Below are 25,924 nucleotides of genomic sequence, written 5' to 3' on the forward strand. Positions count from 1 at the left end.
GCGCTTCGTTGAACATGGAGGCTCTGCTGAGGCGGGAGCTGGGCTGCGACTTCGTCAAGGCTACGGGTCACTCGGGGGGCGGGTGCATTAGCCAGGGCCAGAGTTACGACACGGACAGAGGACGCGTGTTTGTGAAAGTGAACTCCAAGGCGGAGGTGAGGGCCGCCGTGGGCGGGGCCGGGGTGGGTGGGTGGTGGTCGGCGATTGGGGTCTGGGTGGGGCTGCAGGCCCGGGGCGGGATCTGGGGTCCTGGTCCCGAGTCTAGGGGGTCGGAGGTCCGCGATTCGGGGTCTGGCGTGGGGGTGGGGGCCGCACAGGAGGGCCACAGGGTGGTGGTCCTTGGTGAAGCCCTTGGCCGTCATGGCTGCGTCTGGGCGATCCTGGGGTCGTGCACCCGGAATCCGTCCTGTCAGCCCTGGGCAGGTTAGCGGACCCTGTAGGTAGCCCTCTGGGGACCCCTGCGCCCAGGTTTGCTCCCTGCTGTGGTGTGGGTGGTGGGTGCTGGGGATGGTTTTCCAGTGATGCCTGCGGCCGCTCCTTTGAGAAAGTCCCCTGTTTGGGGAGTTTTGAACAAGGGCTGATAGTAGAAGCCTCTTTCGTCCTGGGACCTTTCTGAATTACCGAAGATAACGTAGCCACCGCCTCGGTCATTGGGGCGCGCGGGGTACCGGAGAGCACAGAGCGGACAGCTTGAGAGCAGACGGCTCTTCTCCCCTCTGGGCGCTGGAAGGTGTCTGGTGACAGCCCACTTCGTGATGGGGAAGGGGACTTCTCCCTGTGTCCGCACCTGTCACATGGGCAAGGGAGCCCTCTGGGGCCTCTTTCCTAAGAGCCCTGGTCCCAGTATGAGGGCTCCAGCCACATGGAGCCTGATCGCCTTCTAACACCGTCACATTGCGGGTGTCAACATAGGCCTGGGGGGACGGGCCACCCACTCCAAAAACTTCTGTTCCTGCAGGAACTTGGAGAGGGCCCTGTGGAAAGTAGGTGAACCTCACTGCTGCTGACCTTGTGCTTCCCCCTGGGTGTTGGTGTCACCTCGCTGCCCAGTCTGGGTGGGTCACCCCAGGACTCTCCTCTGGAAGGCCCAGGCTGGCTCCCCTAGGCAATGGGCGGGATCAGGCAATGCCTTGTTGCAAACAGGGCTGCAGGGACTGACCCCAGGACCAGGGCCGCGTATCGCACACTTGGCTTGCTTTCGTTCACTCCTGCAGGTGTTTTCATTTTCTTCCCGGGTGCGCGCCGCACCCTCCGTGGTTGGGGATGATCTCTCTCTGACGCGCTGCTCTCCTAGACCAGCCTTCAGCCCTTTGTTGTGGGGAGATCAGCTGCGCCCAGTGCTGCGTCCTTTCAGGGATTTGTCAGCATTTGTGCTTGGAGTGCCTTCACGCGGTCCTAGTGTGGGTGCTGTCCCTCCCCACGTCCTGCTGTGGGGGCTTCTCTGGTGTGTGTTCTTCCCGTTTATAAGGCATGTTTGTGTTTGGACCTTGCTGGCATTTGTTACAGTTCAAGACTGTGTTTGTTAGAGGGGAAGCAAATACTTTCTGATGATGACAGTAGGTCCACTTAGTGACACTTGTCAAGCCTTGTTCTTCTGGTGCTATTTCTTCAGGTTCTTCTTTTGTCATCAAAGTCCATCTCCTTTCTTTTTTTATTTTTATATTAGGATTTTATATTTAAGTAATCTCTACGCCCAACGTGGGGCTCGAACTCACAACCCCAAGATTGAGTCGCACGCTCCACTGACCAAGCCAGCTGTGAGCACCCCAAGTCCGTTTTCTTTTTGCCATCTTCCTCACATAAGTTCCTTCTTGTCTTTTGGTAGATAGTTCCAAATTTCTAGCTTGCTTTGAAAATACTATGTGAGTTATGCAGATGTGCTGGCCGTAGCATAAACATCTGCCGGTCGTATGGGAAACAGGACTTTGTATTGCTTTACCTTGTAGGAGGTGAAAATACCTTCCAACCCTTCCCGGAGGAGACTGCACCATTGCTCTTCTCTTTTCCTTCTCACCCCGCTTGAATTGACCGCTCTAAATAAGATTATTCGTCTCTGTCTTGCCTAATTGCGTGCTGGGTTCCTCCCCTCCTCCTCCCTTAAGCTCCAGATCTTTTGTGTAGGCCTACCCACACCTGCTGCCTACTTCTCCCTCCTCTCGAGGAGCAGCAGACACTTCTGTGAGGGAGGCTTCACCTCTGGCTATGTTCACAGATCCCCCTGCACCTCTCCCCAGGTGATTATTGGTTTTATTCTACGCCTTACTCTCCTTTTCGCGACCAGTGCTCTAGTACAAAATGCAGCCGGGGCCCAGTCGTTTTCCCTTTATTTCCTAAAGAGAACGTTTGGAAAATTCTCAAGGCACAGCTCTTATCTTCCTCCTCGGTAGAAGGTAGTATGATAATAGCACCGTTTATAAAGTGTTTGGAATGGGCCTAGTGTTGGCTGCTAACTCAGTTACTTATGGCAGTGAGCCTGTGAGATTGGTACTGTTTTTGACCCCGTTTTTACACGTGCGGAAACAGGCACAGAGACTTTAAGTAACTTGGCTGAGGTCACAGGGTCAGTCCTGACAATAAGTAGCCCCATGCTGGAAGCCCAGCTGTCTGTCCCCAGTATGCTGGGTGAGCCCATTCCGGAATGTTCGCGCTGTGGAGCTCTGTGCAGCAGTGAGAATAACCTCTGTTGATGCAGCAGCATAACAAAGGCAGTGGGACATAGAAGCCAGACTGTCTGCCTCTGCGTGTCGAAGGACAAAGCAGACGAGGCAAATCTGTGCGGAGCAGGCGGCTGGGGGCTGTGGAGCCTCCGGGCAGCGGTCACACCACGTCTGGACTTGCTGAGAATTGGAATCAGATGCTCCCGCTTGTGCCCTTTTCTGCTCATGCCTGTGTACATTTTGACTTAAAATAAAAGCAACTTTAAAGGGAGTGGTGGGGCGCCTAGGTGGCTCAGTCAGTCACACGTCCGACTCGACTTTGGCTCAGGTCATGATCTCACGGTTTGTGAGTTCGAGCCCCGCGTCCGGCTCTGTGCTGACAGTGTGGAACCTGCTTGGGATTCTCTCTCTCCCTCTCTTTCTGCCCCTCCCCTACTTGTGCTCGCATGCTCTAGCAAAATAAAACAAAAAAACAAAAAAACAAAAACTTTTGAAGGGAATAGTTACCTAGTGTGGGAAGTTAGGGCAGATTTTTCTGAGAAGTCAGAACATGTTAAGATCTGAAGTGTGGTGATAAAGGGTCTGACCTGGCAAAAGGTGGGAGTGGTGTTCCAAGCAGACGTGCCCCTGCACATTGAAGCTTCGATCTTTGGGCAACTAAAAGAAGGCTGTAACCCAGGGCACAGGGATGTGTGTGCATGTGCGGTGTGTGCACAGCGGTACATGGAGGTATGGGGTGGGGCCTGGGGAAGGGGCCCCAGATGAGCATAGGGAAGTGGCCGGGGCCAGATCCCGGCTGCTGTGGCAGCTCAGGGTGCTAGCTCAGGGTGTGTTCCAGGGTGGGATTTGCCTTCGGTAAGGGCCCCTGCCGTGGTCAGCAAGAAGACGAAGTAAGGATGGTTGCTGCAGTCTGGGGGAGAGGATGGACGTGGCGCTCTAGTTGGGATGTCTTCCTGGGCGAGGTGGGAGGTGCCCTCAGACCCAGTGAGAGGTGGCCCCTGGTTCCTGGCCTGTGCAGGTGGAGGGTCTGGTGGGACAGGACTGCGGGTGAGGTGCTGTCTGACGATGGCCCACGTACACAGTCTGGCTCCACACTAGGTGCTCAGTGGAATGTGAGAGGCCTTTTACTTCCCTCCCAGGAGAGACTCACGAGAGTGCAGATTAGGGTCCAGAATGAGGAAGTATCATCGCTCTTACCCCCGTGCAGCTTCAGAGCGTGTAATCCACTCTGCCGAAAAGCTAGAAAAGCTGCCTGTGTCTGCTGAGTCTGCAGTCAGGACAGCCTTGGACTGAAATTGTAATGCTCGTGGGGTGCCGGCGCCAGTGGGGCTCGGTCGGTTAAGTGTCTGCCTTCCGCTCAGGTCATGATCTCACTGTTTGTGAGTTCAAGCCCCGCATGGGGCTCTGTACTGACAGCTTGGAGCCTGGAGCCTGCGTGGGACCCTGTGTCCCTCTCTCTCTGCCCCTCCCCTGCTCATACGTGCATGTGCACCAACGTGCTCTCTCGCTCGCCCGCTCTCAAAAATAAGTAAATGTTAAAAAAACGTTAAGAAGAAATTGTAATGCTCAAGAAAACATGTCCAAGTAGAACCTTTCCGGAAGTAATCTTGCTCTCCCTTCTCTTCATCTCCGTTATTTTTCGGAAAGGCCAAGAGAATGTTTGAAGGTGAGATGGCAAGTCTAATGGCCATCCTGAGAACGGGCACAGTGAAAGCGCCCAAGCCCATCAAGGTCCTCGACGCCCCGGGAGGCGGCAGCATGCTGGTGATGGAGCATTTGGACATGCGCTATCTGAGCAGGTCTGTCTTGGCACCTTCTCCTTTGGTTGTCTTTGTTTTCTTTCCGAGGGCTTCCTTACCTGAAAGCTTGCATCTGGGGGTGTAATTTTGAGGAACCCATGACCTCACACATCATGGGTTCTGCAGAGAGTGACACATACTCCGCACGCCAAAGGCAAACGGGAAAGGGATCTCCCCAGGTGAGACGCTGACAACCCAGCAGCCACGGAAAGGCTGGGAGAGACCATCAAACAGCCAGGGTCCTTCTTGTCCCCTTTGCTCCACCAAAGCAGACGTCCTGTCCCCTAACCTGCTTTATGTGGCCTGAGACTACGGGTGGCTGTGTCCCCGTGTTTGTGTGCCACACACTTAGCTGATGCTGTTTGTTTCACAGTCATGCTGCAAAGCTTGGAGCCCAGCTCGCAGACCTGCATCTAGAGAACAAGAGGCTTGGGGAGACGCTCCAGAAGGAGGCCGGCACCGTGGGTATGGGGCTGCGCGAGTGCAAGGGCCCCTCAAGGACATTTGGCCAGCGTGGGTGCGTGGGTGGGGTCCTGCCACGGCTGAAGGAGGGTCAGGTCTGTGTTGATGGCAAAGGAAAGGAGCGTCAACCCCAGGGCCACGTGTCTGGGGTGCCTGTCCTGTGTCACAGTGCATTTGGAAGGGAAGCATGTCCTGGACTTGAAACCCCGTCATGTTTGGTTCCTTTCACCCTCATTCCCCAGAAGAAAGCCCGTCAAGGTTGCCCTGGCTTTCTGTGTGGTGCCTCTTCTAAGAATAGCCACACGTGAGGCACAGCATGGCAGCCCTCACATCGACATTTCTACAGCTTAGTGTTAGCACTGAGAGTGTCTTCCAGTATTTTTATCCTTTGGCACGTGATAATCCATGTGCAGCCCACGGGGTCACTGTGCTAACAGAGTGGCCGACACACCAGGGACAGGTGGCCGAGAATCTGCTGTGTTAGACAGACCCTGTCAGATTCCGCCCACCCCTTCCAAGCCACATGTAGTTCAGGCCTTTGGGGTTTGCTCTGAGTTTGGGGGAGACGCAGAGGATGCAAAGGAGGCCAGTTCAGATCCCCGCAGTTTATTCTTCTCACGTGCAAGAGCTGGGCTGGCCCCTGAGAGCCCTCCTCTCCTGCTGGGTCCAGGCAGGTGGTTTTCCTCCTTTTCAGGCAGTGTTGTGCCTGCGCTTAGCGCTCAGCGCCCTCTGGTGCCTCTCCCGGCCGTAGTTGAGTGTATTGGAGCAGGCTCTGTTCCCGGGTCCTGGGGGTCTGTGCAGACCCAGGCCCTGCTCTGTCTCTAGACGGGGCGTGGGGGAAGGGCACACCCAGGACAGGCCTCAATGCCCTGAGCCCCTCGAGCAGCCCGAGGGAGCGTGGGAACTAGTCATCCTTCTTGTTTTCCTTTTGCAAGGGAAAGGAGGCGGGCGGGCAGAACGGCCCTTCGTGGACCAGTTCGGGTTTGACGTGGTGACATGCTGTGGGTACCTTCCCCAGGTGAGCGACACCGGCCCTTTGCTCCGTGTTCCAGGCAGGTCAGCCGCTCAGGAAAAGAACACCCTCCCCCTTCCTTATGAAGTTTGGTTTAAAGTCTTTGCTCCCTTTTTTCTTTGCTAATTTTTAAGAGGCTGGCATGAGGTTTACACACCTCATGTGCTAGATAAGCTGAGAGAAACAGGACCAGCAAGTCAGGATGCTGGGTGTCAAGGTGGGTAAAACTTAGGAATTCAGGAAAATTTCCTTGATACTAAACCCTCAACGATAGCACGATGCACAGGGATTGTACCTTCCAGTTTTATGATTTTGTGGTTGACTCCCCGGGAATTTCAGTCCAGGGGCTCCACTTGATGCCCAGCACATGCTGGGTGCGGAGGACAGTGGCTGTGCTCTTGGAGGAAGCTGCGGCTTCTCTGAAGAGGAATACTGAGTGACCTGGAAGACTTTCAGGGGCTCCCTGATGTGCGCGGGGGCACAGGAGACACTGTTCAGGTTTTGAAATGTCGTGAGAGGTTGTCCAGGGACCTGCTTGGGGTGGTGAGTGGCTGACAGCTGGGGTTCCCCGGTCCCACCTGCCCCATGGGGTTCCTGGGTGTTTCAGCTGGCTCTGCCCCTTCCTCGCCTGCCTGTAGCTTGCCCTGTGTGCGTACGGACACGTACACGTGTGAGTGCTTTTCTGTGCTCTGCGCTCTCGTGTGCGTCTGTTGCTTCCCTTCTGATGGTCAGCGTTGGGAGGGGCGGAAGAGGGGTCCTTGGGGCCAAGTGGATGGCCGGCAATGAGCTATGGTCGGGGAAGGCTAGCCGGCTGTGGCTGCTGTGCTCCCACGTGAGTCCAGATGGAAAGAAGGCATCCTAGAGCTCCTTGGAGTGGCCTCTGTTGCTCTGCACTGGGAGAGTCCCCGCTTCCGGGACAGGGTCTGGGGTCCCGATCCCATCTGCGAGGCACCGTCTGCCGGTCAGCCGGCACGCCTTGCCACAGCCTGCCCTCGCAGCGGTGCCTCTCCACTTTGGGCTTCCTCGTCCTGGTCTGGCATCTTCTTTGTCCACGCAGGTGAATGTCTGGCAGGAGGACTGGGTCACCTTCTACGCCCGGCAGCGCATTCAGCCCCAGATGGACATGGTGGAGAAGGGGTCTGGGGACAGGGAGGCCCTGGAGCTCTGGTCTGCCCTGCAGGTGAGGGGAGCCTTGCCCTGCAAACCCGACAGGGGTGGCCCTGAGGCAGGTGGGGTGAGGCTGGCCGGTGCCTGAGCTCTGCGTGTGTCCGTGTGCGTCTGCGCCGCGCTCTGCTTGGGCGGTTGAACCACACTCAGAAACGCATCTGCGGCCCTTCGACACGTGTCGGTCTCTTTGCTGAGGACGAATTTCCTCCGCAGCTAAAGATCCCTGACCTGTTTCGTGACCTGGACATCGTCCCAGCCCTGCTGCACGGAGATCTCTGGGGAGGGAACGTGGCGGAGGACTCCTCTGGGCCCATCATTTTTGATCCGGCTTCTTTCTATGGCCACTCAGAATACGAGCTGGCGATAGCTGGCATGTTTGGGGGCTTCAGCCGCTCCTTCTACTCTGCCTACCACAGTGCAATCCCCAAGGCCCCAGGGTTTGAGGCGCGCCTGCAGTTGTATCAACTCTTCCACTATTTGAACCACTGGAACCACTTCGGATCAGGGTATAGAGGGTCCTCCCTGAGTATCATGAGGAATCTCATCAAATGAGATTGATTCAGGTCCTAGCCACACACCTGTGGCCGGCGCCTCCTGTCCCCACAGCCCTCTTCCTCAGGCTTTCCTCCCCGAATCTTCAGACTAACTTCCCAAGCCTTGTAGCGTACGAGGGAGAAAGGTTTTGTCCTCTGGAGGTTGTACATTCCGTTAGACTTCATTGCTGGATGAAACCTCACCGGAAATTCACTGTGACCAGAGGGACCCGTGGAGCATGGGCCGAGTTGAAAACACTGCTGTCCTGAAGGCCGAGAAAGGAAGCGGCCAGGCGTGCCAGGCGCTGCTGAGGACGCTTCCCCGGCTCCTTCTGTCTCAGCTCCAGGAATGACTCTGATGTTCTGGAAGATGCTTCTCGAAGAGTTAGACTTGGGTGTAGACATGAAACCCTACTGAGGACGTCTTCTAACAACCAGTTTCAAAGCTAGCACATTCACTTTCTTTCTGTGCCACCTCTGCGCCCTGCCGCAGGCTGACAGGTCTGGAAGCTGATTCTGGGAGGGACCAAGCTGCTGGTCTTAGGTAATTTAGGAACCTTTGAATCGCCTGTGATAGCACCCCATCATGTCTGCGTTTTAAAGTGTGTAGGGTTGTTTGTTTACGTAAGAAAGTGCTAAACCAGTGGTTCTTCCTTCCTCAGTCTTTGAGTGATGGGAAATATTCATGAATGACATTGATGCCAATAAATCCTTTTGCATAAAGATTTGAATAAACTTTCAGTGGTTTCCTTTATTTGCATTGTAAGTCAGTGTTTGTCTTAGCTGTTTACCAAGAAACCTTTGTAATGTATTGTGATTATAAATAGGCACAACTGTTTTTTTTATTTTTTTTAATGTTTATTTTTAAGAGAGAGAAACAGAGCTTGAGCGAGGGAGGGGCAAAGAGAGAGGGAGACACAGAATCAGAAGCAGGCTCCAGGCTCCGAGCTGTCAGTACAGAGCCCGATGCGGGGCTCGAATCCACGAACCGTGAGATCACGACCTGAGCCAAAGTCGGACACTCAACCGACTGAGCCATCCAGGCGCCCATATTTTGTTTTAATGTTTATTTATTTATTTTTGAGAGAGAGAGAGAGAGAGAGCAAGGGAGGTGCAGAGAGGGAGAGAGAGAATCCCAAGCAGGCTCTGTGCTGTCAGGGCAGAGCCCGATGTGGGGCTTGAACTCACGAACCATGAGATCACAACCTGAACTGAAGTTAAAAGTTGGATGCTTAACTGACTGAGCCACCCAGGTGCCCCCAAATGTTGTTTCTTAAAAGAGCAGTTTTTTTTTCTTGATTTTGTTCAATAGAGAATAGCACAGAGCTTCCAAATAAAGGCAGGAGTAGCTGGAGGTCTGCTTCTCTTTGACAGGTGCTGTGTGACAGCTGTTCTCAGTCTCTCCGCAAAGTCTGGTGGACAGTGACCACCAGAGCTGTCCTGAGAGGGTGGGGCAGCCTCCCTGGCTGCCGGGCACTGCAAGAGTCTCGGGGCAAGGAGGGTGGCCATCCCGAGAGGCTACTCCTGGGAGCGTGTGGCCAGGGCTGACCCGCAGGATGCATATTGCAGAGGTGTGGTGGGTGCTTAGCGCACACACAGTATTTCAATGTCTCCTGGCTTTAGTGTAGTACTTGCAGCTTTTTAAACTCTGTTCCTGTTGCTTTCTATAATACCTGCTTTTCTGGGGTGCCTGGGGGGCTCAGTGAGCTGAGCGTCTAACTCTTGACTTCGGCTAAGGTCATGATCCCAGGGTTGTGGGATCGAGCCCTGTGTCAGGTTCTGTGCTGAGTAGGGCGTCTGCTTGGGATTCTCTCCCCCTCTCTCTGCCCCTCCCCTGTTTGCTCCTTCTCTCTCTCAAGATAAAAAAATAAATAAAATACCTACTTTTGTACTTAATTTTGACTCATGTTTTTTCTTTTTTTTTAATGTTTACTTATTTTGAGAGAATGTGAGCAGGGGAGGGGCAGAGAGAGAGAGAGAATCCCAAGCAGGCTCTGCACTGTCAGTGAAGAGACTGACATGGGGCTCCATCTCACAAATTTCAAGGTCATGACCTGAGCCAAAACCAAGAGTCGGACGTTCAATTGACTGAGCCACCCAGATGCCCCTGTATTCATAATTTTTTATACATTTTTTTTATAAAGAGTTGTCAAAATTGTATAAACGTCAGACCCAAGGGCCTGTGAACCTCCTCAGAGCCATCCATGAAAGCCCCTGTCTACGTGTCATCTGAGGATGAATGTCCCAATATGGAAATCACTCTGTTTTCTGGGTTCAGGGCAGGTCGAGCTGGCAGAAACAGGGGAGGAGTGCTAATTTCCAGGCACGCTTTCGGAGGGCAGCTGTGTGACGGTGTCCCAGCAGCAGCCTGCCTCCCACCCCTTGTGGAGCAGCCTGCTGGCGCCCGGATTATTGGGAAGATTCCACTAGACCCATAGGATGAGCTCTGGTCTGGGCTCCTGGACCCCTTGGCCGAGAGAGGTCCGTGTCCTTCAGGGCGGGGCGGGGCGGACACCGCGAGGCAACAGAGCCCGAGGGAGGTCCGGCCTATCAGGCCACATCTCTGGGGGGGTTGGGTCCTGCTTCTTCCTCAGATGGGCTCTTGTGTCAGAATGCCTCATGGTCTGCCCTGTGGGCCTGTCCGCCAAAGAGACCTCAGGGAGCTGATCTTTACCTCCTGCCCCAAAGCTTTTGTGCATCCTTTTGACGAGGGCGGGGCTGAGACCTTGGTGTCTAGATGAACCGGGATGCCAGTGCACAGCCAGAGTCCCCACAGCACCATCCGCACCGATAAGGCTTCAGGCCGCGTTGCCACATCCAGGGGCCACAGCTGGCTGTGCCCTCCCAGGGCTCACCCTTCACAGGATCTTGAGTGCAGGGGCTGAGTGACCCCCTCCTCAGTTTATCATCACTGCGATTTCATGTGCCTCAGGCATTCATCTCCCTTTGTCCCCACATCCTGTTCACTTTCCGTCTGTCAAGTCTAACTGAAGCGCCAGGAGATCCTATAACCAGTGGAATCAAGTGTGTGTCTCCAGGGCTTGGGTGTTGAGAGCTCTTTTAGGTTTATTATTTTTTTCTTTTGTCCAACACCCTGACAGTGTTTTATTTCAAATTCTGATCCCTGCCTTGTAATTAAAAAGAAAATTCTGCCAGTCTCTTCCTGATGGTCTCTGCTGCAGGAAAAACAGGTATCCAAACATACTCTCGTTGAGACTCAGCTGCTAGACACACAGTTTAAAAAGGAAGAAGAAGGTTCGTGGCTGTGCATATCAGCCACCCACCTGGGCCCAGCCATCAGCCGTGGTTGCCAAGGAGACAGCTGAAAACACCCAAGCAGGACAGGAGAGGACAAAGGTAGATCTTTCTACAGCATGATGAAGAGATGACTGACTGCACATTCCCAGACTCCACAGCTTCTGGCCATGTCATCAGCCACGTTTCACCCCAGGAGTCATTTTTGCCATCAGGGTTGCTGAAGTTTTGGGCCTCTCCTTGTGGCTCCTCACAGTCTTCTCCGGGTTTCAGCTGGGGCCCAGGGATCATCACCATCTTAAGGATGGGCTGCTTAGGGGGTGCCCATGGGGGCATGACCTTGCCATGCATTCTCTAGCTCCCATAGGGATTTACCAGGTGCTTTCCAAACACAACATACTCCAGGACATCCCTGGGCACACCTTCCTGTCCATACATCAACCAGCCAAACTGGTCATAGATGGCCAGAGTCTGCTGGGTGTGCGTGCAGATGGTGAGCTGGCCATATATGTTGCCCTGGTTCATCAGACTTGAACCGTGAACCTGAACCACCTGAGGTGGTTCTAAAGACTCCATGAAGCTCCGGTGGACGTTCTTATATCTGATGTGCCCGACCATGTCCAAGGTATGAAGTCAGTCATGGTCTGAGTTGTTTAGACAAAAGTGGGCTTCAATAAAAATATCCTTAGATTTTTCAGGGAAGTCCTTTATTTTAAAATTCGGATCATGTTCTCTTTATCTTCCGGACTGACAATTGTGATGTCACCTTCTTCTTCAACCACTCACTTCTCTGTGCCAGTCCTTCCTTCAGGAGAGAGGACAAGTGAGCATCACCCTCTAGAGGAACATAGGCATCAAAGATGCCAGCTGTACAGGCCAGGTGTAGGGGATGCTCCAAACGTTCCGGAGGAATGACCAGTCCTGCTTTCCGGGCATGTTCTATAAACTCCTTTTCTAATTTGTATTTGGGTCATAAGTAGGTGGTGTGAAACGTTGTTTAGATCTCACTGGAACTACAACTGTGGACTGAGTTACCAGGACTGGCTGCCCAGACCACCATCCTAAAGCTCTGGATAAACAAGACAAACCCCGCAGCGTGGGGGCTGCCATTTTGTTCCCACACAGGCCGCTGGGATGGGGACCTCTTTTAGGTTGATTCTAGGCTCCAACTGCTGGCGGTGGCAGGGGGTGGGGGGCAGACGGGAGGGGACCGCTGTGGACAAGGGTCTGACCCTGGGCTGCCCCATGTCTGTGGGTCCAGGCGGCTGTGGGGGCTTCCTGTTTGCTCTGCAGGGCGGTGCTGGAGGGACACCTGTAAACCGGAGGTATGTTATGGGGGGTATTTGGCTCACTCTGGGATTCAGAGGGAACCGGAATCACAGCCAAAATAAGGGCGGAAAAGGCAAGTTTGGAAAGAAGTTCAAGTTGCTGCAGAGCAGTGCACGCAGCCCTGGCAGAGGGTGGCACTTCGTTCCAGACTGACTCACGTGTCCCTGGACAGTCCTAGTGTAGGGTTGGGAACTGGAAAGGTCCTCTTGGAAGACTCTGGGCCCTCCACCTCTGGCATGACGGGAACCACACTGCGCTTGGAGTTGAGGGCCAGCACGGGGGGCTCCTAGGTGAGTCACCTGAGGTCTGGATCCCTCCTTCATAAAGGGGGCTGATAATGACACCCCCCCCCACCCCCGGCCGCCCAGCTGAGCTTCCCGGCCAGAGTGCCTGCCTGTACGCGGTGCGTGTCTCCCCTCTTGCGGGGACACTTTCTCTGTCCTCCCTGTTCTCCCAGTGAAATTTGCTTCCAAAGACATATTGTGTGAGACTAGCCTCTCTGCCTCGGTTTCCTCCTGGGCAGAAGTATGTGGCTGTGCTGGAATATGTTTGGAAGCAGCAATCAGAGTGATTGCAGCTATCTGAGTTCTCAGGAGGTGGCAGAACCCCTTCCTTTCTGCAAACACTCCTCTTCCTGAGGGCATGGCCCCAGCCCAGTTCCTGGTGGAGGCCAGGGTGAGGGACTGGCAGTGACACCTCGACAGCGTCCCTGCTGGCTCAGGCTGCAGCCAGAGGCTTGGGACACCCCCCGCCACCCCCCCACCCCGCTGCCTGCCTGGTGCCCCTTTTCTGAGCACCGTTGCAAATGCCCCCACTCAACTGTGGGCTGCGTTTCCCTTCTTGGTACCACTGGACTCCATGTCAAGTGAGGGATCTGAACAAGCAGGGGAGTCCCTCCAGTGCACATGGCCCCATCATTACCTCAGTCTGTCCTCCCCCTAGATCCACACTCGTGACATGTCTGAGCCCCAAGAACTGTCACAGTTGTCTGTGTTTGTGTTCCAGTTGGGTGCCTTCTGCACCTTAGCAGCCATAATTCTGGTTCTTGGAGAGTCAGGAGAACCAGGAGACTGGCTATAGGGAGAAAGGGGACTCAGCTCCTGGGGCCGTTTGCATGTACCCGAGTCACATCTCCCTACTGAGCTTCTGACCAAACCCAAAGTCAAATGCGGCTTTGAGAGGAGGGTGAGACCAGTTTGCAAAGTCAAAGTACTCTCCTTGGCATGTGTCTTCTCACTGAGGATTCGGTTGCTCAGACAGGAGCTGGGAGGTCTGGGGAGGGACCCCAAGTGCCTGGGTTTCGGGGCCAGTAAGATGTGTGCCACTGCCACCTGCCACGTTCAGACCCTGCTTGGGCAAACCATGCCTGTGGCGTGCAATGAGCATCTCCCCCAGGGTGCCTGGAGGCTCACGGGTGCCTAACCCTGGCAGTTCGGGGACCAACTTTAGAGCAAATATTTGTAATTCTGGAAAAGAGAACAGAGGAAACAGGGAGGGAATCATAAGGAGCTGAAGACAACCTCAGAGAGTGTCCATCCTGAAACAGCTCATGTGTCCTGCCTTGGGGATGGCAGGAAACTCACCCCAACCACCTCCCTGGGAAATTGTCAGATATTGGTGCCACAGAGAAGACCCTAAAAGCCTCCAGAGAACAGTTTCCACACAAACAGAATCAAAATGGCTTTACAACAATCAAAATGGCTTCAAATTTCTCAACAGCAAATGAGCTGGAAAGCGCTAGAGCAGGAGCTTCTCCGTTGTGAAAGAACAGGACCTCATATCCAGCCTGGAATTCCATACCCTGCCAAACTATCAGTCGAGAATAAAGACATTTGCAGATAGATGTGCAGGAGCCCAAATCTACAGGAATCCTGCCTCAAGATGCAATGGGAAGGGCTTCACCAACTCAGACAAAAAAGCTAGGAGGAGGGAGAGGTGGAGGGGCAGATGCTTTTCCCAAGATGGCCACACAATCTCTCCCACCCCCTGCTCTTCTGCAATGACCTTGTGCATGCGTGTGCATAGGTGTGTGCGTGCCTGTGTGCACATGGCCACGTGTGTTTTGAAGTTCCCTCTCCAGGGCAGCAGGTCTCTTAACAGGGCTCTGGCTCTGGGTGGGGTTGGCCACGTTATCAGAACCCCCAGAGCAGTCTCTATCTCTGATGGCCACCAGGTGCCCTGATGAACAAGCCCAACACGAGCAACGAGTGTCGCTGGGTAGTGCCTGGGGCTGGATAGGATGTGGTCAAGACCCCTAGCCTTGTTTGGACAGTGTGAGACCTAGCCAGGACTGTGACCTGTGACCTGGGTCCCAGGGACAGTGGGCTCTACCCTAGACTATGTCCTCTAAGTCCTGCTGAAGCCTGGGCAGAGGGCCAGCGAGGGCTCCTGGAACCTCCGGCCGGGGGTGGGGGGGGGTGGGGGGTGGCGGTGTCAGGCTCTACAGGGTGGGCCGCACCCCGGATTGTCGGGGCACCCTGACTGTGTGGACACATGCAGAGGGGCACCGCCCCCACTTCTGTCCCCCTCGGGAAGCTCTCTGTCTGCCCTCGCCCTCGGGCTGGGTCCGTTCCCCCACCGCTCGCGCGGACCTGACCGCACCCGCCACCCGCGCGCAAGGGTTGGACAGCCCGGAGCCCGCAGGCCGCGAGGACCCGGCGCCGCCCCCGCGGAGAGCGAGCTCCGCCCCGGCTGGCGTCTGCGCCGTCCCCGTGCCTCCCCGGCCCGAGTCCCCCCCGCCCCATGGAGCAGCTGCTGCGAGCCGAGCTGCGCACCGCGACCCTGCGGGCCTTCGGGAGCCCCGGGGGCGGCTGCATCAGTGAGGGACGAGCCTACGACACGGATGCGGGCCCCGTTTTCGTCAAGGTCAACCACCGGACGCAGGTGCGGCCCCCCAGAAACCCCCTCCCCCGCGGCCTGAGCTGGAGCCTGGAGAGGGGAAGGGGTGGGGGCGGAGGGGCGCAGGTGCGGCCCGGCGTCACTGCGGGGGTCAGCCCGGGCCTCACGGAGCTGGCACCTGCCGGCAAGGAGGACTCAAGCGTTTTCTGCGGGACCCAGGGTTTTGTCAGCTGCAGGATTAATAATCCTGCGCCTGGAGGCGCAGGAGTGTTGGTTTTAATTTCTCTACCATCAAGAATGGGGGAGGTGAGGCTTGGAGTCCTGGGATGCTTCTGCCTCTACCCTGGGTCCCAGCGCTGGGTTCCCTCTTCCACAGCCCGTGGGTCCAGCTCAACAGGTGGGAGGAGGCAGAAAGGAGGCCAAGACTCGGTGAGGGACCGAGCAAGAGGCTCATGCTGTCTGCTCAGGGGCCTGTGCTTGTGTTGGGCCTGGTTAGTGCCTGCTTAAAGTGTTGTTGTTAAATAGACTGTATGTGGAAAATAGTGACACTTTACAAATGGAGAAAGTTGGCCGTAGTTAGTGACCCCAGATGCTAAGGATGGCACTCCCTTGGCCCTAGTGGGCGCCTTCACTGAGGCCCCCAGTGCTCTGTGGGCCAGGCCCCTTTGAGGTGCAGCAGTGGTGGTGGGGGTAGGGGCTGTGGGTGGAAGGAATCCTCCCAGCCCCCCTGCAGCAGGGCCCACCTGGGATGGGTGAGAGGTCGGGATTGGTCCAGCAGCCCGGCTCTGTTAGCACAGGGAATTGTTAGGGAATTTAGTTTCAGAACCAATCGCTCTCAAAATAAGCCCCATGTACTGGGAAGCAGTTTTGGGTTCAGGGCTCATGTGGGGTCTGGAACCCTCCTACTGAAAGCTTCTCCATTTGCCCTTGAAACCCTTGGTGCTGGCACACAGTAGGTGAGCAGGTGACAGGTGAGGCCCTCAGGACACGGGCAGAATGCAGCCCAGGTATTCCCTGCCCCTGTATGTTTGGGGACTGCTGGATGCCCCCTGCGGGGCGCTAGCAACCCCTGCTTCACAATTCCAGGGCTGGGCTGGCAGTTTGGAGGATGCCTTGCCTCGTTTTCCCCTCAGAGACTTTGAATTGAAGGATGGGGTTCTTTTCCTGCGTGGCATTAGATGCTTTGGCCTCATGAGGAATAATTCTATAGGCAGAGGTGTTCAGAAGCACGCTTTCTGTCGCGTACCCGGGGTGAGTGTTCACCTCGTTTAAAATTGGGGTATTTGTGGGAAATATTTTAGAAGTAGGACAGCCCTTGGGTCCCAATGGAGGCTGTTCTGCTGCTCCTGGGGCGGCCTGTCTTCTTCCTGGGTGGGGTGTGAGCCTCCTTCCTGCCCCCCCAGGCCCCGCTGGGTGCTTATCTCTGGGGAGAGGCCCTGGACCCAAGCCAGGCCCAGCTGACCTCTCTGCCCCGAATTCTTGCCCAAAATGTGTGTCCCAGTCCCTTTGGCATGCCACCCCACCCTGCCCTTGCGGTTCCTCCTCTCCTGTGATCGCTGGAGGCAGTGAGGTGGGCAGGAAACTTGGAAGGGCACCCATGCCCGGCTCCAGACGCTCCACTGATCCACACTCCAAGGCACCCTACAGATAACCCCTAGTACCCCACTGCATCTCACAGCACCACCCAGACCCTCTGCAGCACCCCCACAGTCCCCTGAGGTACCTTACAACCTCTGTGGCACCTGGCAGCATCCTGCAGTACCCCACTGTGCCCCCAGGCACCCCCAACACTCCCACCGTACCCCCTGGCCCCCCGACACTCCCACCATGCCCCTACAGCCCCCCCAACACTCCTACTGTACTCCCCAGTCACCCCAACACTCCCACTGTACTCCCCACGCACCCCCGACACTCCCACCGTGTCCCAAACACCCCTGACACCCCCACCGTGCCCCCAGGCACCCCGATACTCCCACCGTACCCCCAGGCACCCCTGACACTCCCACTGTACCTCCATAGCACCTCCAACACTCCCACTGTACCCCCCAGACACCCCTGACACTCCCAGCATGCCCCCCATACCCCGATACTCCCACCGTATCCCCAGGCACCCCAACATTCCCACCATGCTCTCACACACTCCCAACACTCCAAGCGTGCCCCCAGGCACCCCGACACTCACACTGTGCCCCCACAGCACCCCTGACACTCCCACTGTACTCCCCAGGCACCCGACATTCCCATCGTACCCCCGGGCATCCCTGACACTCCCACCATGACCCCGGGCACCCCCGACACTCCCACTGTACCTCCACAGCACCCCCGACACTCCCACTGTGACGCCACAGCACACCCTGGCCCCCAGTAGCAACCCCAGCACCTCCAGAACCTCCCCTGCACCTGTGCTTCCTCACCTCTGGGAGCAAGCACCCAGGGCAGGGGCACCAGCATTCTGTCCGCCCCAAGCCCCAGGCACAGCCTCACCCTTGGAGCCCATTTCTATCTGAAGGGGGCCATGTTGCACCCCATTCTCTGAGGGGCTGATGTCTTGCTCTCCAGCTAGCTTTCAGTAACTGTAGGTCCTGGGTGCTTGTGACCCCACGTGGTGGCTTCTGTCCAGGGCTGCAGGGGCCCCTCGGAGCTCATGGCAGTGTTCTGGATGCAGGCCCGGCAGATGTTCCAGGGAGAGATGGCCAGCCTGGAGGCCCTCCAGGCCACAGGCCTGGTTCGGGTACCACGGCCAATCAAGGTGATTGACCTGCCGGGAGGAGGGGCTGCCTTTGTGATGGAGCATCTGAAGATGAGGAGCTTGAGCAGGTGAGTGTGCATGTGTGTGCGCGTGTGCATGTGTGTGTGTGCGCGTGTGTGAGAGAGTGCGTGAGATTGTGAGATCATGAGATGGAGGGAGAGGGAGTGAGGGAGAGGGAGGGGGAGGACAGAGGGATGGGGAGGGAGAGAGGGGGAGGAGAGAGGGCAAGGGAGGGAGACGGGGGAAGGGAGAGAAAGAGAAAAGGAGAGGGACGGAAAGGGAGAGAGGGAGAGGGAGATGGAGAGAGGACAAGAGGGAGGCAGAGAGTGAGACAGAGAGAGGGAGGGGGAGAAAGAGGGAGAGAGGAAAAGGGGGAGGGAGAGGGAGAGAGGGAGGGAGGGAGGGGGACGAGAGAGGGAAGGGGAACAGGCTCTTGCTGAGCTGCCAGTGTGGCTCATCAGAGGCAGGGCCAGGAATCCTACCCCTGCCCCCCCCCCCCCCCCCCCCCCCCGGTTCTTAACAGAGACAAGGAGTTCGTGCTTTCTGTGTGGTTTGGCTCCAATGAATCAGCATCAAATTAGCGTGTTGGAACCATCCCTGGCCTCATGCTTTAGAATGCACTCATGTTAGCTCAAACCGGGCCCAGTGAGGTTGATCTAGTAATTATCCGAAGTCCTGAAATTTTTTTCTAATTACTAGAGTTACGTGTATTTTGGGGTGCCTGGGTGGCTCAGTTGGTTAAGTGTCCAACTTCGGCTCAGGTCATGATCTCACTGTAAGTGGGTTCGAGCCCTATGTTGGGCTCTGTGCTGACAGCTCAGAGCTTGGAACCTGCTTCAGATTCTGTGTCTCCCCCCCTCTCTGCCCCTCCTCCCCCAAAATAAATAAATATAAAAAATAAAAGTTATGCAGAGGCGCCTGAGTGGCTCAGCTGGTTAAGTGTTCAACTTAGGCTCAGGTCATGATCTCACCATTCCCGAGTTTGAGCCCCGTGTCGGGCTCTGTGCTGACAGCTTGGAGCCTGGAGCCTGCTTCGGATTCTGTGTCTCCCCCTCTCTCTGCCCCTCCCCTGCTTGTGCTCTATCTCTGTCTCTTAAAAATAAATAAATGTTAAAAAAAAGTTGTGTGTATTTTGTTTAAAAAAGGTGGAAAACAAGAACTCACATAAAGAAGACATAAAACCACCTGCAGCTCCATCAGCAAAGAATGGCCCATGCCCATCATGGTGCATGAATAGCATCTCAGTCTGTTTTTTTTTTTTAATTTTTTTTTAACGTTTATTTATTTTTGAGACAGAGAGAGACAGAGCATGAACGGGGAGGGTCAGAGAGAGAGGGAGACACAGAATGGGAAGCAGGCTCCAGGCTCTGAGCCATCAGCCCAGAGCCCGATGCGGGGCTCGAACTCACGGACCATGAGATTGTGACCTGAGCCGAAGTCGGACGCTCAACCGACAGAGCCACCCAGGCGCCCCTCAGTCTGTTTTTTTAAGTTTATTTATTTATTTTGAGAGAGAGAGAGCTTGCACTTGAGTGAGGGAGGGGCAGAGAAAGAATCCCAAGCAGGCTCCACACTGTCAGTGCAGAGCCTGATGTGGGGCTCGATCCCATGAACTGTGAAATCATGACCTGAGCCAAAATCAAGAGTTGGACGTTTAATGGACTGAGCCACCCAGGTGCCCTTCAACCTGTCTTTTATATGTGATTTACATTTGTTTTTTTACAAACCTTCCGAGCTGGTCTTTCCTTAATGTAAGTTTTTAAACCTTTGTTCCTGTTCCCAGCGCCTCCTAAGGCTTCTGTTCACACACACACACACACACACACACACACACACGCCCCCTGTGCTTGTGATTTTATACTATCCTGTTTTTCAGAAAAGGTCATGGCCTACAGTTCACTTTTCCCTTTTTAAAGAATGGAGAGTAGTTTTTAAGGTATTTACAACATTTCTCAGAGTGGAGCCTTCTAACTGGTTGTGGTTATTTCTTGTTTTAATTGGTTGCATTTCCTGTATCCTCAGTCAGGCATCAAAACTCGGAGACCAGATGGCAGATTTGCACCTTTACAACCAGAAGCTCAGGGATAAGTTGAAGGAGGAGGAGAACACAGTGGGTACGTTGTGGCCCCTGACCCAGGTGTATCTACCCCGGGGTGGTGCTTGTGGCGATGCGTACCGACTTCCTTTATGCTGTGTGTCAAGATGAGATTGTTAAATGGGGACTCTGATGGCACTGACGGGTGGGTGGGGTTGGACCCCGGTTACTCCCAGCCCTGTTGTCCGGCACGCCTGAGGCAGGAGGGCCCTGGCGCTCCTCAGACTGTCCCCGTTTGAGCAGTGCAGCCCAGGCCTCTCCCTCTGCTGAGGGGGCTCTGCTGAGGTCTGGCATTGACTGGGAGGACAACAGCTCTTTCTGCTGACAGGCCGGAGGACTGAGTGTGCTGAGCCCCAGTATGTGAGCAAGTTTGGCTTCCACACGGTGACATGCTGTGGCTTCATCCCTCAGGTGAGAGTCTGGGGGAGGACGTCCCTGCTTAGCTGATGACCGTTCCCAGTGCCCCAGTGCTGGTCGCCTTGTCCCTTGTAGGTGACAGGGTGCCATGAAGATTGATTTCTGAACGCAGGGTGTGAACTGGGGTGCCTGGGAGAGGAGGGCAGACCCCTGAGCTGAGCTTGGCGGAGGTGGGAAGCTGTGGGCCGGGTGGAAGAGCGTGTAAGCAGAGGGAACAGCAGGTGCAAAGGCTTTCTGCAGAGGGTTGTGTGATGAGTGTGGGGACTGGAGTGGGTGGCAGTGAGGCAGCAGGTGAGGTCAGGGATTAAGTCCTGGCCTTTGTAATTCTCATGACATAAACTCCATTATTTTAAAATGTACGATTTAGTGGTTGTTAGTATATTCACAATGTTGTGCAGCCATCACCACTGTCTCATTACAGAATATTTTCATCGCCCCCAAAATAAATCACATGCTAATTAGCAGTCACCCCCATTCCCCCTGCCCTTGGCCTCTGATAACCACTCACCTCCTTCTGTCTCAGTGGCTTTGCTCATTCTGGACATTTCATGTAGTGGAATCATCCAGTAGGTAGCCGTTTGTCCCTCTCTGTCTCTCCCGTGTGGGCAGACGGCGAGCCTCCCAGGTGGATGTCATGTGGGTAAGATCATTATGAAGCCTGAGCCAGATTTTGGGATCCCAGACAGGGGGCAGCCCTCACATCTGGGGTCCCTAGAACTCCACACACACAGTGCTTTACCAGGCTTGTTGGGACTCCCTGGATCTCTGGTGAAGCCAGCTCCCCTGGGGCCTACACATCTGCCTGGGGCTGGTGGCGCACGCAGTTGTACTGGTCCCAGGCAGGTGTGGCTGAATGTGGTCTGGTGTCCTGCTTCAGATGCTGAGTTTAAGAGCTGTTGTGGGCTCTCCAAAGACTCAGTTGACCTTGCCCAGTGACTTTTCAAGAACCAAGGAGGGTGGCCTGGGTGGCGCAGTTGGTTAAGCGTCCGACTTAGGCTCAGGTCATGATCTCACCGCTCCTGAGTGAGTTCGAGCCCCATGTGGGGCTCTGTGCTGACAGCTCAGAGCTTGTTGCTGCTTCGGATTCTGTGACTCCCTCTCTCTCTGCCCTTCCCCTGCTCATGCTCTGTCTCTCAAAAAGTGAATAAATGTTAAAAAAAATAAAAATTAAAAAAAAAAAGAACTAAGGAATGAAATCATACACAGAGCCCCAGTCTGTGAAGTCAATGAGAATGGGGCTGGTCTCTTAGGGACACAGGCGGCCCCTTTGTCCCCCTTTAGACTCCAGGATTAGTGAACCTATTTAGCTCAGCTGCTACTGGCCAGGAAGGGGCCAGGGGCCTAGGAGGGGCCAGGGAGGGGCCAGGGCGGGGCCAGGGAGGGGCCAGGGCGGGGCCTGGGAGGGGCCTGGGAGGGGGTAAGGGGAGGGCAAAGGGTGGGCAACGGGCCAGGGAGGGGGGAAGGGGCCTGGGAGGGGCGGGGCTGGGGAGGGGCCTGGGAGGAGCAAGGGGCGGGCAAGGGGCCTGGGAGGGGCAAGGGGCCTGGGAGGGGCAAGGGGCCAGGGAGGGGCCGGAGAGGGGCAAGGGGCCAGAAGCCTGGGAGGGGCTGGGGAGGGGCCAGGGAGGGGCAAAGGGGGCTGGGCGGGGCTGGGGAGAGGCCGGGGAGGGGCAAGGGGCCTGGGAAGGGCACGGGGCCAGGGGCCTGGGAGGGGCCAGGGTGGGCCAAGGGGACTGGGAGGGGTAAGGGGTAAGCGGCAAGGGGCCTGGGAGGGGCCAGGGAGGGGCCAGGGGTCAGGAGAACACTTAGTCCACCTCTTCCTTCTGTGACAGATGGTCCTGGATGGAGCACCTGTCCCAGCCCAGAAATTGCAGGAGGGTCCTGCTCCTTGGGAGGATGAGTGGGCCCTTAACTGACCCTTAACCAGACGCTTAACCAACGGAGCCATCAAGGCGCCGCAATATTTATCTAGTTTTGAGAGAGAGAGAGAGAGAGAGAGCGAGCAAGCAGGGGAGAGGGGCAGAGAGAGGGAGACAGAATCAGAAGCAGGCTCCAGACCCTGAGCTGTCAGCACAGAGATTGACGCGGGGCTCAAACTCACCAACCGTGAGATCATGACCTGAGCCAAAGTTGGACGCTTAACCGACCGAGCCACCCAGGCGCCTCAAACCACACACTTAAAGTGTACAAAGTGATAAGTTTTGGCATGCAGAGGTACCTGTGAACCAGTTCCCATGGTTGGGGTGCGTATATGCATCACCTGAGGCGTCCTCCTACCCTTCCCCGACCCTGGGCGCCATGAATCTGCTTTCTGTCACTGTAGGTAAATTTGTATTTCATAGAACTTAGTATAAATGGAATCATACACTACGTGCCTTTTTCTGGCTTCTTTCACTCAGTTTAATCATTTCATGATATTCATCTATGGTGTTGCAAGTGTTCAGAGTCCGTTCCTTCCTACAATGAACCAGTCTGTTTACCTATTTACCTGCTGACGGGCATCTGAGTAGTTTCCAGGTTTCGCTTCCACAAATAAAGCTGCTGAACCTTTGTGTACAAGAGTTTGTGTAGACACATGCTTCCATTTATCCTAGGTAATTACCTAGGAGGGAAATGGCCAGGTCATATAGTAGGTTCACATTTAACTTTTTAAGAAAAATACTGCAGAAATACTTTCCCAAGTGATTGTACCATGTTACATTCCCACCGGCAGGGGGTGAGGGTTCCAGTTCCTCCACATCCTTGCCACTCTTGGTGGTTTCCGTTTAAAATTCAAGCTCTCCTGGTGAGTGTGCAGTGGTGTCTCACTGACGTTTTATTTCCCCTGATGGTTAATGATGTGGAACATCTGTTCATGAGCCTATTTGCCATATATTAGGGGTACAGAAATTTAGGATTATTACGTCCTCTTTATCAATTAACTTGCTTTCCATTGTGAAATGACCTCTTTTATATTCTCTCCTCTGAAATCTACTCTGTCTGATATTAACATAGCCATTCCAGCTTTTCTTTCGACTAGTGTTAGCATGTATAAAGTGCATTTCTTGTACACAGCTTGGAATCAAGTCTCGCTTTATTTTTCCAACCTGTCTCTGCCCTTTAACTAGGGTATTTAGACCCTTTGCATTTAATGTACTTATTGATGTGGCTAGGGGTGAATCTGTCATTTTGCTGTTTGTTTTCTATTTGTCCTATCTGTTCTATGTTTCCCCTTTTCCTGTTCATCTGCCTTCTTTTGGACTATTTTTAATGACTCCATCCTATCTCCTCTGTTGGCTAGCTGTAATATTTGTTGTGTTCTGTTAGTGGTTGTCCTGGGGTTTGGGCAGTCTCCATGTATAGCTGTCCTGTGAACACCAGCTGCAGCAGCATCAGCCTTGGCCCCTTGTCGCCCAGGTGAATGAGTGGCAGGATGACTGGTCGACCTTCTTTGCCCGGCACCGTCTCCAAGCACAGCTGGACCTCATTGAAAAGGACTATGCTGACCGAGAGGCACGAGAACTGTGGTCACAACTACAGGTGGGTGCAGAGGCTATTCTCTGGGACAGGGGCTGTTCTTTTATGTTCTTTTATGGGCTATCCTCCATATTTGTGTGGAGCCCTCTGGTAGAATGGAGCCATGGAGCAGAGCTGGTTAAGTGTGGACACATAAGTGCCTGACTATTGGCCTGATGGGGAAACTGGGAAGGGGAAGGTACCTGAGGGCATACTTGGCCCCTGAGTACAACTTTCACTGGCTAGGTCACCAAATACTTAACCTCAAACATAGGTGCCTGGCCCATAAATTGTGGCATTTACTATTGCTTTCTTATCCACTCTTACCCTGTCCTTTTCTTCTTTTCCAAAGCACGAATGTCTCACCTCTTGGAGATGTGGCCAGCAGATGCCCCAGAGTGACTAGTTTAAAATATAACTCTCAAAATGTTAAAAACAGAATTTGTGTGTCATTCCAGGGTGAAATTTAACTCATTAATGAAATAACCCATAGCACTCGTAGTATACAGAACAGGTGCAGACATATGTGTTCTGTGAAATTAAAGAATGGTGGAGGAAGTTTGCTAAATTACCCCCCCCCCCCCCAAAACCCTCCATTCAGGTTATATGGTTCACAGTCTACACGACCACATCCACTGAGGTCGCTATTGTATGGAAGTCATTAGGGCTGTGGAATTTCCAAACCTAAATTAGTAAATAGTACAATGATGTTGCATTCTCTTCGACTCAGACGATCCCCTCATCTCTGGGCTTGGTAGACTGGGCTATGGTTGGACCCTGAACAAACATGAGGTCATCTCTGCCTTATTTCCAAGTATTGGGTGAGGAGGCTGTGGCTCATAGGCCCATGATGACTCTGTGTGCAATAATTATTTTCTTAGGTGAAGATCCCGGATCTGTTTTGTGGTCTAGAGATCGTCCCTGCCCTTCTTCATGGGGATCTCTGGTCAGGAAACGTGGCTGAGGATGACTCAGGGCCTATTGTTTATGACCCAGCTTCCTTCTATGGACATTCTGAATTTGAACTGGCAATTGCTTTGATGTTCGGGGGGTTTCCCAGATCTTTCTTCACTGCCTACCACCGGAAGATTCCCAAGGCTCCGGGGTTTGACAGGCGGCTCCTGCTCTATCAGCTCTTTAACTACCTGAACCACTGGAACCACTTTGGGCGGCAGTACAGGAGCCCGTCCCTGGGCACCATGAGGAAGCTTCTCAAGTAGCAGCCAGCCTGCATCCCCTGCCTCCCTGCTTAGTGAGTAACTCTGGGTAGCAACACCAGAGGTGGTTTCCGGGACTAATAAAGTCCGGCTGGGCTTCAGGGATGGAAGTGTGTGTGTGTTTGTTCACCTGTGTCTCCATCCTCCATGCAGTTGAGCTAGTTTGCAGAGGGCCCGGAGCACCTGACAGATTTCCAACAGCCTCATTATGTGTCATGATCCAGGGGGAATTTGGGTATTTTCATGATGTTATAGAAACACATCTGGGATTTGCTTAGGTGAAAGTTGGGGTCACATCTCCCTGTGGACTCAGGGCTCCTGTTTGTGCCTTAGGCAGAGTTGGAGACCAGGAGATGGGTCTCACCTCTTGAGCAGCACCTCTGGGGCTGAGTGGGGCTCTGAGTGCCCTCCCTACTGAGGCGGGGCAGGTGGAAGGAAAGGCCCTGGATATCGTGGGGACCAGGCATTTGGACCGCAGCCACTGCCCAGCGCTGCTCCCACACTCCATTTTCCAGCTGGAGTGTTTTCTGCTGGATAAAAAGGGGGGGAGGGCAGGGGGAGAGCCTTGGTCAGTGGGTGTCCACTGTGGTCAGGTGGCTGGGGTGGCCAGTTGGTTGGAGATGCCGGGGCTGTCATCCGTGAAGGGAGGGCCCAGGGCAAGCTACATCAGGGCAGGGTCTGCGGGGCACTGGCCATTCACAGTGCGGGGCTGGAGACGAGACCACGCCTTTATTACTCCTTGCAAAATTACCAATTTCCCAGTGATAAGGGCGCCCAAATTTCTCTTTTCTGAGACTGTTTGTCCAGCGGGCCTCGCGGTCAGGAGACTGGTCCCATTGACAGGTGTGAGCCTGTTAAGACTTTCTAGAAAGAACACCCCGGAGGCATCCTTCCAGACAATT

At 54.7% G+C, this 25,924-nt stretch overlaps 2 protein-coding genes and 1 pseudogene across 3 annotated transcripts; 2 read left to right on the forward strand and 1 right to left on the reverse strand.

The window, feature by feature from the left end:
- Positions 1-8,384, forward strand: FN3KRP (fructosamine 3 kinase related protein). Its single transcript, XM_047094016.1, has 6 exons — positions 1-155; positions 4,305-4,456; positions 4,830-4,921; positions 5,854-5,936; positions 6,988-7,110; positions 7,311-8,384. The coding sequence occupies exons 1-6, from the start codon at positions 15-17 to the stop codon at positions 7,647-7,649; spliced, it is 930 nt and encodes a 309-aa protein (XP_046949972.1). The 5' UTR covers positions 1-14; the 3' UTR covers positions 7,650-8,384.
- Positions 8,385-10,927: 2,543 nt separating this feature from the next.
- Positions 10,928-11,995, reverse strand: LOC124522481 (39S ribosomal protein L45, mitochondrial-like; annotated as a pseudogene).
- Positions 11,996-14,956: 2,961 nt separating this feature from the next.
- FN3K (fructosamine 3 kinase) lies at positions 14,957-25,132 on the forward strand. Of its 2 annotated transcripts, none has more exons than XM_047094094.1 (6): positions 14,957-15,097; positions 17,673-17,869; positions 19,824-19,915; positions 20,225-20,307; positions 23,707-23,829; positions 24,687-25,132. In XM_047094094.1, exons 1-6 carry the CDS (start codon positions 14,957-14,959, stop codon positions 25,023-25,025), a joined length of 975 nt encoding a protein of 324 aa, XP_046950050.1. In that variant the 3' UTR covers positions 25,026-25,132. The 2 variants fall into 2 exon arrangements, with proteins under 2 accessions (XP_046950050.1, XP_046950051.1); XM_047094095.1 differs by having other exon boundaries at positions 17,718-17,869.
- The last annotated feature ends 792 nt before the right edge of the window (positions 25,133-25,924 follow it).

The sequence above is a fragment of the Lynx rufus genome, unplaced genomic scaffold (genome assembly GCF_022079265.1).
Source record: "Lynx rufus isolate CCGP_SWC_20201006 ecotype Redwood Valley unplaced genomic scaffold, mLynRuf1.p SCAF_37, whole genome shotgun sequence".
Classification (NCBI taxonomy): domain Eukaryota; kingdom Metazoa; phylum Chordata; class Mammalia; order Carnivora; family Felidae; genus Lynx; species Lynx rufus.

Coding starts and splice junctions, on each gene's coding strand:
- FN3KRP (XM_047094016.1), top strand. CDS start 15: ATGGAGGCTCTGCTGAGGCGGGAGCTGGGCTGCGACTTCGTCAAGGCT. Junction 4,922..5,853: donor GAAGGAGGCCGGCACCGTGG/GTATGGGGCTGC, acceptor TCCTTTTGCAAG/GGAAAGGAGGCGGGCGGGCA. Junction 7,111..7,310: donor AGCTCTGGTCTGCCCTGCAG/GTGAGGGGAGCC, acceptor TTTCCTCCGCAG/CTAAAGATCCCTGACCTGTT.
- FN3K (XM_047094094.1), top strand. CDS start 14,957: ATGGAGCAGCTGCTGCGAGCCGAGCTGCGCACCGCGACCCTGCGGGCC. Junction 19,916..20,224: donor GGAGGAGGAGAACACAGTGG/GTACGTTGTGGC, acceptor TTCTGCTGACAG/GCCGGAGGACTGAGTGTGCT. Junction 20,308..23,706: donor GCTGTGGCTTCATCCCTCAG/GTGAGAGTCTGG, acceptor CTTGTCGCCCAG/GTGAATGAGTGGCAGGATGA.